Source organism: Carassius auratus, unplaced genomic scaffold (assembly GCF_003368295.1).
Source record: "Carassius auratus strain Wakin unplaced genomic scaffold, ASM336829v1 scaf_tig00045535, whole genome shotgun sequence".
NCBI lineage: Eukaryota > Metazoa > Chordata > Actinopteri > Cypriniformes > Cyprinidae > Carassius > Carassius auratus.
In genome coordinates this window covers 47501-66585 of record NW_020526910.1, presented here as the reverse complement: position 1 = coordinate 66585, position 19085 = coordinate 47501, and the positions used below count along the sequence as shown (strand labels likewise).

General features: G+C 41.2%; 1 protein-coding gene across 1 annotated transcript in view; it reads left to right on the top strand.

The window, feature by feature from the left end:
• Positions 1-376: 376 nt before the first annotated feature.
• The window catches only part of LOC113087933 (neurexin-2-like), a 54738-nt gene continuing 36029 nt past the window's right edge, over positions 377-19085 (top strand). Inside the window, exons 1-2 of the mRNA XM_026255666.1 lie at positions 377-987; positions 5259-5282. Of these exons, the coding sequence (XP_026111451.1) occupies positions 634-987; positions 5259-5282 (378 nt within the window). The 5' untranslated portion in view covers positions 377-633. The remainder of the gene's footprint in view (positions 988-5258; positions 5283-19085) is intronic.

The following is a 19085-nucleotide window of genomic DNA, read 5'->3' as shown; positions in this document are numbered from 1 at the left end:
TTCTGAAACACTGTTTTGTGCCCTTGAGCGGAGCACTTGACCTCGGGTTTCTCTGGGAGGAATGAACCTGTGGGAAATTATGATGTAAGTCACTTCGGATGAAGGCTTCTGCAGAGGAGTAAATGTAGATACAGCTACTCTGGGCTTTTTACTGCAGACTTCAGTTCATCTGCTCTTCTCATGAGGATTGTTACATTTGCAAAGTGCACTTGTGAATACGGCAATCCCGTTTTCCTGAAGCCAAACATGACGTGTTCTGATATAGCGTCTTCAGGATGCTCGAGTCATGAAAAATACACCAGTGGAAACTTTAAAAAAAACTGTTTATTCTTGAGAGCTGCATGTTTCCCGGGAGAGCGTCTGCGGTCGGTGTGGTGGGGAATAGGAGTTTGGCTCTGAGGCTTACTCTCACAAGTATTCAACACAGAACAAATGCATGCAAAGCTAATAAAAATCAAGCTAAATTGTACATACGAGTTGCATTGAGTCTACGAAGCAATGTGGGAGTCTCTTAGAATAAATAAAGTTAATTTAAGCACATTCTGCTGTAAAGACTCAAACACACCAACGTTTTCATAGCAGGATTTTTCCAAAGTGCCTCCAGTGTGATGCAGCACACAATAACGCTGCTGGATGACGTACATCATTTGGTCAAAATACTCATGTTCTTTCTCTCTCTCTTCAGGGAAAGAAGAATCGGTGGCCACCTTCAAGGGGAACGAGTTCTTCTGTTACGATCTGTCTATGACTCCCATCCAGAGCAGCACGGATGAGATCACGCTGTCCTTCCGAACGCTCCAGCGTAACGGCCTGATGCTTCACACCGGGAAATCTGCAGACTACGTCAACCTGTCTCTGAAGAGCGGAGCCGTGTGGCTCGTCATCAACCTGGGCTCCGGCGCCTTCGAGGCGCTCGTGGAACCGGTGAACGGGAAGTTTAACGACAATGCTTGGCACGATGTTAAAGTCACGCGAAACCTGCGACAGGTAAGATTGAATGCTCACTCTGTTATAGCTGTAGGCTTGCATGCTGCTCTCTAACAGATGTGCTGAATGTTGGGAATCACTTTTGAAAAGGCTGGAAAAGTTTAAACGACAGCCCATAATCCCCGGTGCTTCCCGACAGCTGCAGTGTGATTCCTGACAGGTCTGGGAGCAGCGCTGTGTGTTTTCTTGTTAGACCTGATCCAGACTGATACAGACCCATGCCTCCTGCTTCAGGACTTCATTATGTGCACCTTAACTTAATGTTCTGTTCAGAGAAGAGTTGTCGGTCTTAAATTGACTCCAACCTAATGAAGTCGGCAGTCCTAAGGGGATGAGAGCACCAGTCTGGTCTAACAGGCTGAAATCAAGGATGTAATGATCGGACCTGATTGACTTTACATGTCCTATTTGAAAAAGAACAAAAAAAAAACAGGTATTAATAGAACCAACACGTACAGGTGATTCTTCAGCTATGCCCACTTTTGTCCTTCTAAACTGCATATCTTCCAGCTGGCATTTGATGTGTCCTAAATACAATCTTAAAATCATATCTTCACATTTTCTGCATACTTGCACCAAATTACAGCTGGATTAGAAGTAGCACCCAATAAAAACAGTGATATATACCTTGATTTCTCTCCTTACTGACACCTCTCACAAACTAGCTTTAAAATGAATCTCTAATGGTCCACAGTTGTTGGTAGTGATGAAAATTATGACATGTGATCTGTATTGTTGAGTGTGGTTTGATTTCTGGTATATGTATAAAGCACTTTGGTTGTTTCATTGGTGCTTTTTAGATAAAAAGAGAGTAAAAAAAGAATAATTTTTGTTTACATATTGAAATGGTTGATGCTTTTTTCACTTGTTGTGCAGATCATTATAAATTAGATAAAATACACAGTTCATATTTTATTGATGGTTTCTAAAGTCTGGGTTTGGAATGAGTAAAACAAAATCTAAAATACATTGAAAATGAGTAAACAATAAAAGATGAAGGGAAATCATATTAAGACCTAAATATTAAATGAATTGTAATAAACTGCTGAGACATAAATGTGTGTATAGCTGAAGAAACACCCTTACATTCTTCATTTCTTTCTACACGACTGACACACACACACACACGCACACAATCTTGAATAAAAGTGAAGAATGGTTCTATACAGCTCCTGTAATTGGCAGTTGCAGATAGCGTTGTGGAGATGCGATCGATTTCACTTACGCTCCACACTCAGTCTGCCTCGGCTCTGGTAATTGGAATTGGAACGAATGTCTTGTCAGCCGTAATAAGAGCGATTGTAATTGGCTGATGTGGCACGAGGGCGTGTCCGCTGAAATAATGCCTATTGCTATTGGCTGCTGGCGTGAATCCAGAGAGGAAACAAAAGGAAAAATCTTTTGTCCGACACTGAATTTAATTACACACTCAAGTCTTTATTCTCCTCAGAGAACAAACGAGAGGTTTCGGGGTTCAGAACCACTCTCATAAAAAACAGCTTAATCAGCTTTGGTTTATACCCAAAACTCCTTCAAAACCAACAAACTGGGACCAGCGGACCTCCTAAGGGGTTTAATGGAGGATTTGAGCTGGACGCAGCATCAGACACCAGAGAATGCATCTATACATGAAGATGCAGATTAATGACTGAGTGTTTGAGAGTCACATTTAATTCCAGACGTCTTAATGAGGACGTAAAGATGCAGAAAGGTTTGTACACAGTTTATGTGATAGAAAATATCTGTAGCTCAGTGTAAAAGCATATAGAAGACATTGGAAAGACCCACCATGATAAAAAAGAAAAACAAGTGTGTGTGTGTGTGTGTGTGTGTGTGTGTGTGTGTATGTGTGTGTGTGTGTGTGTGTGTGTGTGTGTGTGTGTGTGTGTGTGTGTGTGTCTGTGTCAGAGGTGGCTGGTTTATTGATCTGATTCAGACATACACTGACCTCACATTTACTCAAAGCTGTACCTCAGATAATCAATAGAGTAACTGTGACATTCACAAACACAGAGGAGGAATTCTCCTCTAAAGTGTGTGTGTGTGCGCGCGCTCCCGCTAGTGTTTGTTCTGTGTGTAATATATAACAGAATGAGGGAAATAAATAAATGAAAATCAATGTAATAAATAATTAAATGTAAGGCTGCAGCACAACATCGCCACCATGTGGTGAGCAGTGTAAGTGCTCAATGTTTCTCCACTTCCTGTCCTTCATGGAGATCTGATCCAAACACATCCAAGATGGTGGACTGATATCATTAAGGTACTTCTACTAATGTAAACTAGAGTGAAAATATTTGATAAAAATAAGTCATTCTGATATAAACTGACTGTTCTACTCAGTATTGTTGTCTATTTTTCCTATATTTTTACTTTATATGATAAGTATACTCAGATGAAACTCTTCAGACGGAGCTGCTGTATTTGATCACAGCTCTTCTTCTCTTAACAGATACTGTATGTGTCTGGTAACTTTATAGGGAACTATCTGAGGTTCGATCCTCGCCGCTGTTTCTAGGAAGAGGTCGTGACATTTTCTCTTCAGTGTTTCTATTATAAGCTCACAGGTTCCTGAGAATCAACATAACGTCGATATTCCAGCGCAGGTGAAGCAGAACACAGCAGTCAGTGTCACGCACGTCTGAAACCTGATCTATAACAGCACAAACGTGTGTGTGTGTGTGTGTGTGTGTGTGTGTGTGTGTGTGTGTGTGTGTGTGTGTGTGAGAGTGAGTGTGTGTGTGTGCGTGTGAGAGTGAGAATGAGAGTGTGTGTCAGTGTGTGTGTGTGTGAGTGTGAGAGTGAGTGTGAGTGTGTCTGTGTGTGTGAGAGTGAGAGTGAGTGTGTGTGTGTGTGTGTGAGAGTGAGTGTGTGTGTGTGAGTGTGAGTGTGAGTGTGTGTGCGTGTGAGAGTGAGTGTGTGTGAGTGTGAGAATGAGAGTGTGTGTCAGTGTGTGTGTGTGTGTGTGTGTGTGTGTGTGTGTGAGAGTGAGTGTGTGTGTGTGTGCGTGTGAGAGTGAGTGTGTGTGAGTGTGAGAATGAGAGTGTGTGTCAGTGTGTGTGTGTGTGTGTGTGTGTGTGTGTGTATGAGTGTGAGAGTGAGTGTGAGTGTGTCTGTGTGTGTGAGAGTGAGTGTGTGTGTGTGTGTGTGTGTGTGTGTGAGTGTGAGAGTGAGTGTGAGTGTGTCTGTGTGTGTGAGTGTGAGAGTGAGTGTGAGTGTGTCTGTGTGTGTGAGAGTGAGAGTGAGTGGGTGTGTGTGTGTGTGTCTGTCTGTCTGTCTGTCTGTCTGTGATTGTGTGTGTGTGTGTGTGTGTGTGTGTGTCTGTCTGTGACTTTGTGTGTGTGATTGTGATTGTGTGTGCTAGCAAATGTGTGTGTTTTTGTCAGATATTAGTCTTCTTCAGTCTCAGCACAGTTTGTCTCAGGAACGCGTGCGTCTCTGTAACTGTTTCTCAGAGCTAGTTTCATTCATCCTGCTGCTCTTCTGAGTGCTGTAGAAACACACTGGTATGGAGGCGTGGGTCTGGACGAGGTCTGGATGATGCTTTGCAATCACAGCCGTCTCTTCTTCCAGGTCCAGGATGGCTGCAGTCGTCCCTGCATGTCTCTTTCTCTGTTACATGAGATGTTTGATTCATGTGTCGCTGTTCTTTAACTCAGCTGTGTTTTTGCCTCCTTTCAGCCGTCAGCCAGAGACGAGAGATTTCTCACTTTACTTCAAAACCCAAGTCTGGCCAAATTTGCCTGTAAAGAGCCCCGCCCACACACAGGCCACGCCCACCCACAGGACTAGCCAATCAGAATCACTAATACTGCTTTTCCTCTAGTCCCTCCCACTCCGATCAGCCCCTCCCCCAACCTATCGCACATATCCCTTCTTCATGTGGAGAGTGGTTTCGCTAACTCTTGTGTCTTCTTACTAACCCACAGCTTCAACTTCTTCCAGTTTCATTTGGATTTAGTTTGGTTTTGATCTGTTTGTGTTCCTTTGAAACGACTAACACTGTGTCATTCACCGTTGTTTTCCGAATTAACTGACGTACTAACCCTAATAACAATACTGATGTCATGTTTTTGTTTTGCTTGACAAATCCTTCAATGAAGAGATTTTGTTGCTTTAGTTCCTGATTTGGATCTTTACCAAAAACACATTAGGAAAAGAAAGAGCGAAGGCCGGTTTCAGACCGACGCTTTTTTAAAAACCTTTATTGACTTCACGATTTGTCATTATTCTATATATTTTCTTTCCCTTCCCTTGTTTTCTTCCTAAAGCACTCAGGCATTGGACACGCTATGGTAAACAAACTGCATTATATGGTAGATATCATTCTAATTGTCTTCTACTTTGGTTTGCCCTGGATTTTCTTTTCCTATTTCTATTCTGTTTGCTTATACTGACTACACAAATCCCCATTGGTATCAAGGTAGCAATCAGACCACAGATATTCACTCTTTGGTTCCACTGTTTCATCCGATCATGGTTTTCTCTTTGTTTTGTCCATCCTGCATCTGCCCTCCCGTCAGGAACCACAGGCGTGACAGACCTCGGCTCAAACGCTGGATTACTCCTGTTGAGCTGAGTCTCAGGCCGTATCATTAGGATGGACTCGTTCGTTTCTCAAGAGAGCACCTGTGCCTCCCCTTTACTTGAATGACCTAATATTACCATCTGAAGTGTTAAGATCGTTCATCTGAGTGATGGTGCATGAGCCCAGAGGCAGGCAGTAAGGACAGAAGGTCTTTTATAACGCTTGCACAGAAACATTATTCATATCACTCTTGGAACCTTTTTCTGAAACATTTTAGTTGGATGTTTTTTAAATGGTTTTCAAAACTGCCGTTCCAGTAATGTTTGCCAAGTGATCAAACAGAATGTTTGTTCAACCAACATTTCTTTCTTTCTTTAAATGGACTTGTTGAATGTGAAATGGCGAAAGTCTCTGGTTTTCAGCATCACTGTAGCCTGCAGTGCATTAGCTGGTGATGACAGCTCTTTCGACGTCAGGCTCAAGCAGATGTTTGGCTCCTGCTCTCTGGGGGGAGTTACTGACCGGCTCTTATTGGGCATCTCTGTTCCTAAAACACACCCCGAGCCTGCTCTGATTTATTCAGAAGATCAGGACTGATCCTCACTGTACCCACACCATATGCTTTTGGGTTTGTTCAATCATGGAGGCTCACACCAGGGTGAGTGATGATTTCATTAGTCTACATACCCATAGGACAACTAACCTAATTATTAAACATGAACAATTCATTATTACGGAAGCACACGGCCTCGATCACTTCGCAGGGACGCAGTATTGATGCCAGGAAGCGTCACAGCGACGGCACGCTGGTTCTGCTGTTTAACAGACGAGAATCACCTGTAGATCAGACCAAACCAAACACAAACGTTTAACGTTTAATAGTTTTTATTTATTTTTATTTCAAGTTTAGTAAAATTAATTACTTAAGCTTAAACGCTTTATGCTTTACGTCTAATATGCTATACATTTTTAAGCTTTATTTCAAATAATTTTTTTTTTATTGTACATTTTTAGTTTTAATATTTTTTATTTCAGCTTTATTTAGTTGCTCTTAACAATAAGAACACAGGCGTGCGTCATTGTGCTGTAGCTCTTTACTGCCTGTCACTGGACTCGTCAAACATGAGGCTCCTCCCACAGCTCCGCCCACAGCCGCATGGCATGTGGAGAAGTTTCTGTGTTCATTAACGCTGATGCTCACTCAGTAATGAAGCTCAGGCATGGCCTCGTTCAGCAGAAACACTCTTAATTCGGTCTGGTGATATACCTGCATGTTCATATTTCTGATCTAACAGAGCCTATAGAGATGCACACAGCCATGGTCCCTTCTAACAGAAATCATTGACATCAGAAAGACTTTGGGCTTGTGTTCGTCAGTAGATCCGCTCTAAGGACTCCTGATCTCAGGTCCGTGTGATTGACAGCTCTCTCACCTCCCGCCGTCAGATCCTCCAGGACAATATAATCAGCCCGGGCCGCTTGCATTAGTATGCAATTACACAGATCTAATGAACTCTGGCAGGGGTTTGGGGCCCTAGAATAACAATGTTTCTGAGGCAGGGAAAGCCATGCTTATCGTGTTATTTGGGGAACTGACAGATAGACAGCCGTAGATGACTGACAGCTCACAGCCAGAGCCGTTTCCACTCATTTATACCCATGTGTGTGATGTTTCCGAGCGCATATCGACGTGTGGCTTCAGTGGAAACTCTCCTGTTGTGTTTTCTCTGGTATTCTTCAGCAGATGTGTGTGCATGCTTCCATCCGCTTGCATCTCATCCACCCGCAGCGAGAGGGAGTCTGCGATGCACGAGCCGTACACGCGTCGGCTTGCACGCAGATCTTTGGACTCAAAGTGCTCATGTTGTTGTGTCCCACCTTCAGATTTAACCCCTTAATCAACTAAATGTTGCCGTTCCTCCATCTGTGGTGTGTGACTCTGTTCTGACTCTCTCCGCCATCGGCTGCGAGCGCTTTCTTTCGCTCAGGCGTTTGTGTTGCCCTTCATAGCTTGCGTCCGCAGATCATTCACCATTGACAGCATCTTCATCTGTGCATCTGCATGGCTTCTTCCCCATGTCCTGACTCTTTTGGATGGTTTATTTTGTTTCCTCTTAACCTCAAAACCCACCAAAACGTGACAATTCAGACCAATCTCTCGTTGCTGAATCCAATCACAAAGGATTTCACCAATTGACTGCTCTACTAATTGACTAAAACCCAAATTTTGTTACTAATCCGAATGTAACCTTTGTTGTAACTGTACTAACAACCATTTTTGTGTCTGACCTGCTCTTCTTTACTAAAGTACTAACCTCCAACCCCACACACGAGCCCCACATGAGCTCCGGCCGCCCCTGTCCTCCTCCTGACCCCTCAGTCTCACTAACTCGTCCTGGATCCTGTGGCTAGTTCAGTCCTGAGCTCACTAACTCCGTCCAGGGTTGATTTCCAGCTGCCAGCCACCTGTTGAAGGACTCAGACCCGTCAGTCGCTCACTGTGTGCACTCTGAGAGCTGAATAAACAGATTTCCATTGCAGCTGTAGTGCTGTCTTTGTTTTGGACAGGTAAGGTAAGTGATATTAAAGAGGTGTCTCAGGAAGGCCAGCTCTGGAGCTCAGGTAAGGATTCAGCTCCACTCACTGCAGAAAGTCAGCTTTGAGTTTGTATTCAGACGAAAAGGAGAGAGCTGAGCCAAAACAGATCTTTCTGTCACAGTTTAATGAACTTAAACCGAACATTTTAAGAATGTGAAAGAGGATATTTAGTTTTTTGTCCACTGAGTGAAAGTCAATGGTTTGGTTCCCAGTGTTTCTGAAAGTCAGCAGGTTTGAAGAGCTCCACGGAGAGTAAATAAGGACAGAAGGATCGCTCTGGGGACAATATTGTGTTGTGGCACATTCATTTGAGTCAGTTTTACTCTGATGAAACGCGGTATTACTGCAGTTAGTGCACTTGCAGTGTTACCTGTTTTAGATTTTGGTTAGATTCAACTTTATTGTCAATATTCAGAGTACAAGTACAGAGCTAATGAAATACAGTTAGCATCTAACCAGAAATGCAAGAATATAGTGTTATATATACATAAAAGTGCAGAGTAAGTGAAGCTATGATTTACAGAATGTACAGTGGAGTTGATATATACAGGATTGAGCAGATTACATATACAATATTATGCTATATACAATATAAAGCATTGTCTTAAGTGTCATAAGACATCATGGTTTGATGGATGGACGGCCGTTGAGTGCTGGTGTCATATCTGCTATTAAATCTCATGAACTTGAGCTTCTTTTTTATTATACTATTTAATACTAATGCTAATCTAAATATCCCTAAAACAAGATACATTTCCTTTCAGAATCAAAGTGCTGTAAAAAACACATAAAAATATGAAATATACACACACACACACACACACACACACATAATAGATGTCAGCATAATTAATCAATAAATTGTTTACATGAAAAAACAAAACAAAAACCCAACAATTGTATGTTTTCAGCATGTTTTAGAGATGAAATCAGTGTGTGAATGATGTATGAACACACCCTCAGGATATGAAGAGGAATTATTTAATTTAATTTGATTTTAATATGGAGAGGAGTGCATCTGCTAGGTTTGGTGTGTTTAAGTGCTGCTGAAGAGGAGAAACTACTGCCTTTAAAACAGGAAAAAAGTTATATATTTGAAATACATTTATTATACAAGTATAGTTCAAATCTATTACTGTAACATCTTTGCTGACATATCGCTCTAGATTTATTATTATTTATTATTATCATTATAATGAAACTTTAATTGGAGTACTACATGTACACAATGCACATTTCTTAATATTAAGCCTAAAATCTCTCTAAAGGGACTGTATGATCTCTGAATAATATCAATCTTTAATGCAAGATATTAAAAGTATACATGCACTAGTTCCACTTTAGCACAATCGGGTGTACTTCAGTGTATCTTTAGCACAATCGGGTGTACTTCAGTGTACCTTGGTGTACTTCAGTGTATCTTTAGCACAATCGGGTGTACTTCAGTGTATCTTTAGCACAATCGGGTGTACTTCAGTGTATCTTGGTGTACTTCAGTGTATCTTTAGCGCAATCGGGTGTACTTCAGTGTATCTTTAGCACAATCGGGTGTACTTCAGTGTATCTTTAGCACAATCGGGTGTACTTCAGTGTATCTTTAGCACAATCGGGTGTACTTCAGTGTATCTTGGTGTACTTCAGTGTATCTTTAGCGCAATCGGGTGTACTTCAGTGTATCTTTAGCACAATCGGGTGTACTTCAGTGTATCTTGGTGTACTTCAGTGTATCTTTAGCGCAATCGGGTGTACTTCAGTGTATCTTAACACAATCGGGTGTACTTCAGTGTACCTTGGTATACTTCAGTGTATCTTTAGCACAATCGGGTGTACTTCAGTGTATCTTGGTGTACTTCAGTGTATCTTTAGCACAATCGGGTGTACTTCAGTTTATCTTGGTGTACTTCAGTGTATCTTTAGCGCAATCGGGTGTACTTCAGTGTATCTTTAGCGCAATCGGGTGTACTTCAGTGTATCTTTAGCACAATCGGGTGTACTTCAGTGTATCTTTAGCACAATCGGGTGTACTTCAGTGTATCTTTAGCACAACCGGGTGTACTTCAGTGTATCTTGGTGTACTTCAGTGTATCTTTAGCGCAATCGGGTGTACTTCAGTGTATCTTTAGCGCAATCGGGTGTACTTCAGTGTATCTTGGTGTACTTCAGTGTATCTTTAGCGCAATCGGGTGTACTTCAGTGTATCTTTAGCGCAATCGGGTGTACTTCAGTGTATCTTTAGCGCAATCGGGTGTACTTCAGTGTATCTTTAGTGCAATCGGGTGTACTTCAGTGTATCTTTAGCACAATCGGGTGTACTTCAGTGTATCTTGGTGTACTTCAGTGTATCTTTAGCGCAATCGGGTGTACTTCAGTGTATCTTTAGCGCAATCGGGTGTACTTCAGTGTATCTTTAGCGCAATCGGGTGTACTTCAGTGTATCTTTAGCGCAATCGGGTGTACTTCAGTGTATCTTGGTGTACTTCAGTGTATCTTTAGCGCAATCGGGTGTACTTCAGTGTATCTTTAGCGCAATCGGGTGTACTTCAGTGTATCTTTAGTGCAATCGGGTGTACTTCAGTGTATCTTTAGCACAATCGGGTGTACTTCAGTGTATCTTGGTGTACTTCAGTGTATCTTTAGTGCAATCGGGTGTACTTCAGTGTATCTTTAGCACAATCGGGTGTACTTCAGTGTATCTTGGTGTACTTCAGTGTATCTTTAGCGCAATCGGGTGTACTTCAGTGTATCTTTAGCGCAATCGGGTGTACTTCAGTGTATCTTTAGCGCAATCTGGTGTACTTCAGTGCATCTTCAGCGCAATCGGGTGTACTTCAGTGTATCTTCAGCGCAATCGGGTGTACTTCAGTGTATCTTCAGCACAATCGGGTGTACTTCAGTGTATCTTCAGCTCAATCGGGTGTACTTCAGTGTATCTTTAGCGCAATCGGGTGTACTTCAGTGTATCTTTAGCACAATCGGGTGTACTTCAGTGTATCTTTAGCACAATCGGGTGTACTTCAGTGTATCTTTAGCACAACCGGGTGTACTTCAGTGTATCTTGGTGTACTTCAGTGTATCTTTAGCGCAATCGGGTGTACTTCAGTGTATCTTTAGCGCAATCGGGTGTACTTCAGTGTATCTTGGTGTACTTCAGTGTATCTTTAGCGCAATCGGGTGTACTTCAGTGTATCTTTAGCGCAATCGGGTGTACTTCAGTGTATCTTTAGCGCAATCGGGTGTACTTCAGTGTATCTTTAGTGCAATCGGGTGTACTTCAGTGTATCTTTAGCACAATCGGGTGTACTTCAGTGTATCTTGGTGTACTTCAGTGTATCTTTAGCGCAATCGGGTGTACTTCAGTGTATCTTTAGCGCAATCGGGTGTACTTCAGTGTATCTTTAGCGCAATCGGGTGTACTTCAGTGTATCTTTAGCGCAATCGGGTGTACTTCAGTGTATCTTGGTGTACTTCAGTGTATCTTTAGCGCAATCGGGTGTACTTCAGTGTATCTTTAGCGCAATCGGGTGTACTTCAGTGTATCTTTAGTGCAATCGGGTGTACTTCAGTGTATCTTTAGCACAATCGGGTGTACTTCAGTGTATCTTGGTGTACTTCAGTGTATCTTTAGCGCAATCGGGTGTACTTCAGTGTATCTTTAGCGCAATCGGGTGTACTTCAGTGTATCTTTAGCGCAATCTGGTGTACTTCAGTGCATCTTCAGCGCAATCGGGTGTACTTCAGTGTATCTTCAGCGCAATCGGGTGTACTTCAGTGTATCTTCAGCACAATCGGGTGTACTTCAGTGTATCTTCAGCACAATCGGGTGTACTTCAGTGTATCTTCAGCTCAATCGGGTGTACTTCAGTTTATCTTCAGCGCAATCGGGTGTACTTCAGTGTATCTTCAACTCAATCGGGTGCACAATTACAGTGAGAGTTCAATAGCAGGGTTTTTATTAAGCATATGATTATGTTAATAGTATACTAACTATGTTTATTTTAGGACATACATGTATTGTAATTGAAATGTACAGAGGCAGATCGATAAAGTGCAATAAAATAAACACTTAAACTTGGATGTTTTCTTGCTTAGAACAAGAAGAAAAGAGGATTCAAGAGATGAAAGCATTTATTATCCTACATCGTTTGGTTTCTGAAACATGATCTTATTTCAAGACTGTTTGGACAACTACACTAATATTGAAGAAGTAAATGTGGTTATCGGAGTAGTTGAATGTATTAGGTTGATGGATGGGTGTTGAGTGTGTGTCGCGCACGCAGTGAGTCACTTCTGTGTGAACTGAAGTCTGTCTGAATCTCGCCTGTGGTTTTCATATGAACTCCACTCATGAGAGAGAAAGATCTGGAGGAACTGCTTGAGATGATGAACTCACCTGAGATTCATGACGTAAGACTTCCAAACAGTCCTCCTGTCGGCCAAACACCTGCCAAAATCAGCTCCAGGCGTGCAGCATGAGAGAGATCACGAGAGATGTCACTAACAGAGAGAAGCAGACTGGATGTGTGCAGGACACAGGATGGACTCTCCGTGTCCCAGTGATGCTGACACAGTTCTGACCGTGATACTGGCACTGACTCTGTGTAATGAACAACGCTTTGTGACTGAATATACAGTAGTTCTGAAGTTAAAAGTGAACCTTAACCATCTGCAAGATGGATTAATGCTGATAAAGTCAAGAAAAGATCTGACATGGGTGAATGCTGAAGTGCTAAAATAAATACAGCACATTTATTCTGTGGCACTTAAAAATAATTTGGTGCCTAATTTTGTTTCTCATAAGTGCCAATGGCACTTTAAGAGCTGTTTTTGTCTGGAGCTCTGATGTTCATGTGTCAGTACAATAATAATATTTTCTGTGTGAATCTGTGTTAAAGTGTAATGTATTTCTGTATTTTCAGCATCATTCCTCCAGTCTTCAGTGTCACATGATCTTCAGAAATCAGAATAATATGATGATTTACTGCTCAAGAAACATTTCTGATTATTATCAATGTTGAACACATTTTTGTGGAAACTGATCCATTTTATTTCTCAGGATTCACAGATGAATAGAAAGTTCTCCCAGCAGTGAGTGTATGTGTGGACAGAAATACATCATACAGTAACAATAAAATCTCTCCTCGGTTGCTCATCAAGTTAAACTTCTTCAAAAAGGTCACAGCGTATAGTCTTGTGTAGTCCAGTGTGAACCAGGCTCGAGTTCAGAGAGTTTCTCTGTTGGATGAGGTTATGACTCGGATGAAGTGTGTGTGTGAAGCTCTCGGTGGGGTTTTAGTGATGTGTGTGAGGTTAATCAGACTCACACATCTCTCTCACTACAGTGATGTGATGCTCTGTGACGTGCAGGACGGCTGATGTACGGGCGTTTGGCCGGACACGCTGGGGTCAGGAGCAGCAGTTTGTCTGTGGCAGGGCGTTTGGCTCAGTATAAATGAGCTGCTGGCGCTCCACTGCATCAGTATGAAGTAATTATTTCATGGCTGACAGGTGATCAATTCTGCTAGATGTATTCGAGCAGCCCGATGACACGAGATGGAGTATTTTATCAAGGGAAGGCGCTGCGGTGTGATGTTGTGTCTTCAGCTCAGGCTGCTAACAGTCACTGGACGGAGCAGTGAGACGGTCCTGATGCTGCTCAGATGATGATCCTCCAGGAATCTGATTCATTCGGTGCTTCAGATGATCACTACGCTTGTGTTCACAGTAAATGCTGCTGTTTAGAATCAAGATTTTGATTATATTTGTATTTTTGGTTGTACAGGATGCATTCAGGTTGTACCCTAACTAATGTTTTTCAATGATGTTTGTGCTTGATTATACTCTCACAACACTGATATTAATGTAAACTTCCTCAGAACTACATACTGTACATTTACTTGAGGATCAAAATGGTGTTACATTTTCTGAGGACATAAATTTAACATAGATTTGCAATTATAAATACATAAAATGATATTCTATATTCTTGCTTAAACTGCAAGAGTGTGTCTGCCTCCCGAACAATGTTAGGTAGGTTATTCCAGAGTTTAGGCGCCAAATAGGAAAAGGATCTGCCGCCCGCAGTTGATTTTGATATTCTAGGTATTACCAAATTGCCTGAGTTTTGAGAACGTAGCGGACGTAAAGGAGTATAATGTAAAAGGAGCTCATTCAAATACTGAGGTGCTAAACCATTCAGGGCTTTATAAGTAATAAGCCAGTGACCGTCACAGCAGACTGAAAGTGACCGTACATGTGTGTAATGAAGAGCAGGTATAAGCAGTTCCTCATCTGTTAAACATTGTAGAACGAGCCGTGTATGAATTCATCAAACGAGCTGTTCCTCTGCATTCAGCACATGTGCAGTTATAAACCCTAGTGTGTGTGTGTGTGTGTGTGTGTGTGTGTGTGCTGCTGTGTTACTGTACTGTGTGTGTGTGTGTGCTGCTGTGTTACTTTAGTGTGTGTGTGTGTGTGTGTGTGTGTCTCTGCTGCTGTGTTACTGTAGTGTGTGTGTGTGTGTGTGTGTGTGTGTCTCTGCTGCTGTGTTACTGTAGTATGTGTGTGGTGTAGCACGAGGTGCTGGTGTTACGCTGATGGTTTAGTATTCCAGTGTGTTTCGGTGAGGGATTACATGTGCTTATCCGAACATGCTCTCTGTCTTGTCACAAGGGGCTTTTAGGGTAAATAAGTCAATATATCTAAGAGACAAACGGCCCATGAACACATTATCAGCTCACAGAGCCTGACTTATCTGGGCTGGAGCAGCGCTGTTGTGTGTGGAGTTCAGTGTTTATCTGCAGCACAGAGCAGAAGCACAGCCGCTGACACTGCTTCAGCTTCTCTGAGATCAGTCAGGGGTCAAACTCTCACAGGAACAGACAGAGCTCTGATGCACAGCTGATCCGTACGCTCCTGGTAACATCTCACCTGCCTCACTGATCACATCATAACAACACATTCATTCATTTATATAGCACTTTTAACAGTACAGACTGTGTCAAAGCAACTGAACAGCATTCAATAGGAAACAGTGCGTCAATAATGCAAACAGGCAGTTCATCACTGAATTCAGCATCCAGCTCAGTTCAGTTTAAATAGTGTCTGCGCATTTATTCACAATCAAGTCAGTGATATCGCTGTAGATGAAGGGACATCACAAACATGATGTTTTATGTGTCTGACAGGCGAATGATCTTTCACAGCATTAGTGTCTGTTCATGGAGTGACAGCTGATTGTTCTTCCCATAAATCTCTTGAATCTGTGTTCCCGGGTCAAGCGACTTAGGAAAACACTTGTCATATAATCGCTTTCCACATATTACATTATTTTCCTGCTGGCTTATATATAAATGTATATTTAATTCTCTAACGCTCACCTGATGTTTGTCTGAGGCTGTCTCAGTAAGCATGAATGATACACTGACGTGAGTTCCTGTGTGACTCTGATGTGATGCTCTTCATCTCAAACCACTTTCAACAGCTCTCTCATATTCTTATACATAACTGCCATTATACAAGCAGCTGTAGCGAGCTAGATTATAGATTAATGGAAAGACTATATATATATATATTAGTTATTTTGACGGAAAAAGTGCCAACGGAAGCTTAATTTTATTTTTATTTTCAGAAAACAAGACAACAGTCACTGTGCATCTAAGTAAATGTATCTTGACTTGGGAATATTTAGATATTTGTGCTGAAAACCAAGACCGAAATACTCAGGAAGAGCATGATTTTTGCAAATAAACTTAAAATAAAGAGTTTTCACAGAACATCTGTCTTAAAATGTCCGATCGGATGCTCAGCAACAGTTGAGATTCTGCTTTTATTGCTGTAACTCCACGTTGAGTCTCTTTCATCACTGAGATGTTGAAGTGACAGAGCGAGTGTTGTTGAGAGCTGTACAGTACTTGTGTGTGTTTACAGTAGATCGTCCATCGGAAGCGTCTGCGTTTGACTCTTCATTGTTCTTTGACTAGAGGCGTTCGTTCATGATGTAACCTGATGAAATACACTGTTGTGTGTTTGTGTGAGTCACTGAGCTAAAACCAGACGATCCTGAGCATCATCGGTGTGTGTGGCTCCGTGTGTTTATATGTGCTGCTGCAGACAGTGACACTAACACCGCCAGAAATCATGCTCTTCCTCTGTTTACAGCGCCAAATATAAACTCTCTTAAATCAAGATACATTAACTGAAGATGCAAAATCACAGAAATGTGTTAATATTGTAAACAAGGAATAATATATCTGCCATCGGAGTCTTGTTTTCTATTTTACTTCTGTTTGTTAGTTTATTGATCTTAATATCTTTAGTCATTCTGCTACTACAGTAAATGATTTTCAGAATTCTTTAGATATTTGAACTGGAAAGAAAGACAAAAACTGAGGCAGAAAATATTTTGCAGATGAGAGAGAGTTTGTGGTTTAAAACGGATGTGTCACTCATGTGCTGTATTTTCTGGCAAATATAATCTGCAGAAATGATGTCAGTAAATAAAATGAAATGTTTCCAGACATTTTAAAAATGTGTTGTAAGTTTTTCTTTTTTTTTTTAGAAAACATATTTAGAACAGAAAAGGAATTTAAAAACAAAACAAAAACAATCATAAACTATAGAGAAACTGACAAAGAAGGAATTCAAAAGACAAATATTTGGACATTGCCAAAGCAATGCAGTGTTGCTGCATACAGTCAAAGCAGTGCAAGAAAGGAGTATACAAATAATTACACAGGAAGAAGTTGTGACAGATGGGGAGTTTCTCATCGTTTGACAGAGGCTCAAAGTCCTGGTGAACATGTACACATTTATTATCAAAGTTTTCCTGGATTTGTGAGTATTTAGTGCTTTCTCGGTCAGTGGATGTGAGTGGAACATCAGGACTGAAGCTCTGGAGCAGCTGAGATTCAAGTCAAGTCACCTTTATTTATTTAGCTCTATAAACAAAATACATTGCGTCAAAGCAACTGAACAACATTCATTATGAAAACAGTGTGTCAATAATGCAGAATGATAGTTAAAGGCAGTTCACCATTGAATTCAGTGATGTCATCTCTGTTCAGTAGATGCCATTCTTCTAATGATGTAGCAAGTACATCGGGTGTTATGGGAAGTGTTCCCGGTTCCGGTTTACCTAATTAATGCAGCCTAAAAATCCTTTAACGGATTTGGATATTAAAAGCATATTAGTATGTTATGTGTATGCCAGGTTAAAGAGATGGGTCTTTAATCTAGATTTAAACTGCAAGAGTGTGTCTGCCTCCCGAACAATGTTAGGTAGGTTATTCCAGAGTTTAGGCGCCAAATAGGAAAAGGATCTGCCGCCCACAGTTGATTTTGATATTCTAGGTATTATCAAATTGCCTGAGTTTTTGAGAACGTAGCGGACGTAGAGGAGTATAATGTAAAAGGAGCTCATTCAAATACTGAGGTGCTAAACCATTCAGGGCTTTATAAGTAACAAGCAATATTTTAAAATCTATACGATGTTTGATAGGGAGCCAGTGCAGTGTGGACAGGACCGGGCTAATATGGTCATACTTCCTGGTTCTAGTAAGAACTCTTGCTGCTGCATTTTGGACTAGCTGTAGTTTGTTTACTAAGCGTGCAGAACAACCACCCAATAAAGCATTACAATAGTCTAACCTTGAAGTCATAAATGCATGGATTAACATTTCTGCATTTGACATTGAGAGCATAGGCCGTAATTTAGATATATTTTTGAGATGGAAAAATGCAGTTTTACAAATGCTAGAAACGTGGCTTTCTAAGGAAAGATTGCGATCAAATAGCACACCTAGGTTCCTAACTGATGACGAAGAATTGACAGAGCAACCATCAAGTCTTAGACAGTGTTCTAGGTTATTACAAGCAGAGTTTTTAGGCCCTATGATTAACACCTCTGTTTTTTCAGAATTTAGCAGTAAGAAATTACTCGTCATGCAGTTTTTTATATCGACTATGCATTCCATTAGTTTTTCAAATTGGTGTGTTTCACCGGGCCGTGAAGAAATATAGAGCTGAGTATCATCAGCATAACAGTGAAAGCTAACACCATGTTTCCTGATGATATCTCCCAAGGGTAACATATACAACTTGAAGAGTAGCGGCCCTAGTACTGAGCCTTGAGGTACTCCATACTGCACTTGTGATCGATATGATACATCTTCAGTCACTGCTACGAACTGATGGCGGTCATATAAGTATGATTTAAACCATGCTAATGCACTTCCATTAATGCCAACAAAGTGTTCAAGTCTATGCAAAAGAATGTTGTGGTCAATTGTGTCAAACGCAGCACTAAGATCCAATAAAACTAATAGAGAGATACATCCACGATCAGATGATAAGAGCAGATCATTTGTAACTCTAAGGAGAGCAGTCTCAGTTCTATGATACGGTCTAAATCCTGACTGGAAATCCTCACATATACCATTTTTCTCTAAGAAGGAATATAATTGTGAGGATACCACCTTTTCTAGTATCTTGGACAGAAAAGGGAGATTCAAGATTGGTCTATAATTAACTAGTTCTTTGGGGTCAAGTTGTGTTTTTTTTGTGAGAGGCTTAATAACAGCCAGTTTGAAGGTTTTGGGGACATATCCTAATGACAATGAGGAATTAATAATAGTCAGAAGAGGATTCGTCTCTCTCTCTCGTGGGTGAGTCTCACAGGTGGCTGTCAGCTGGTTCTCTATCTCCCTTTTGTCATAATGATTTATTTATCCTAATAATGCTGGAGTCTGGGCCAGAAACGAGCACAGAAAACACTGACTTAATGCCAGAGCATTACCCGACATTGACACACACACACTTATACTTAGATTTACACAAACACACAGACAACACACAATTACACACACAAACACACAATGATGTTTCACACCAACTTCCTGTTTGAACAGGAAACACATGAACACACACCAAACACTCTTAACACTCTTAAAAATTAAGCTCCTTTATTGACATCGAT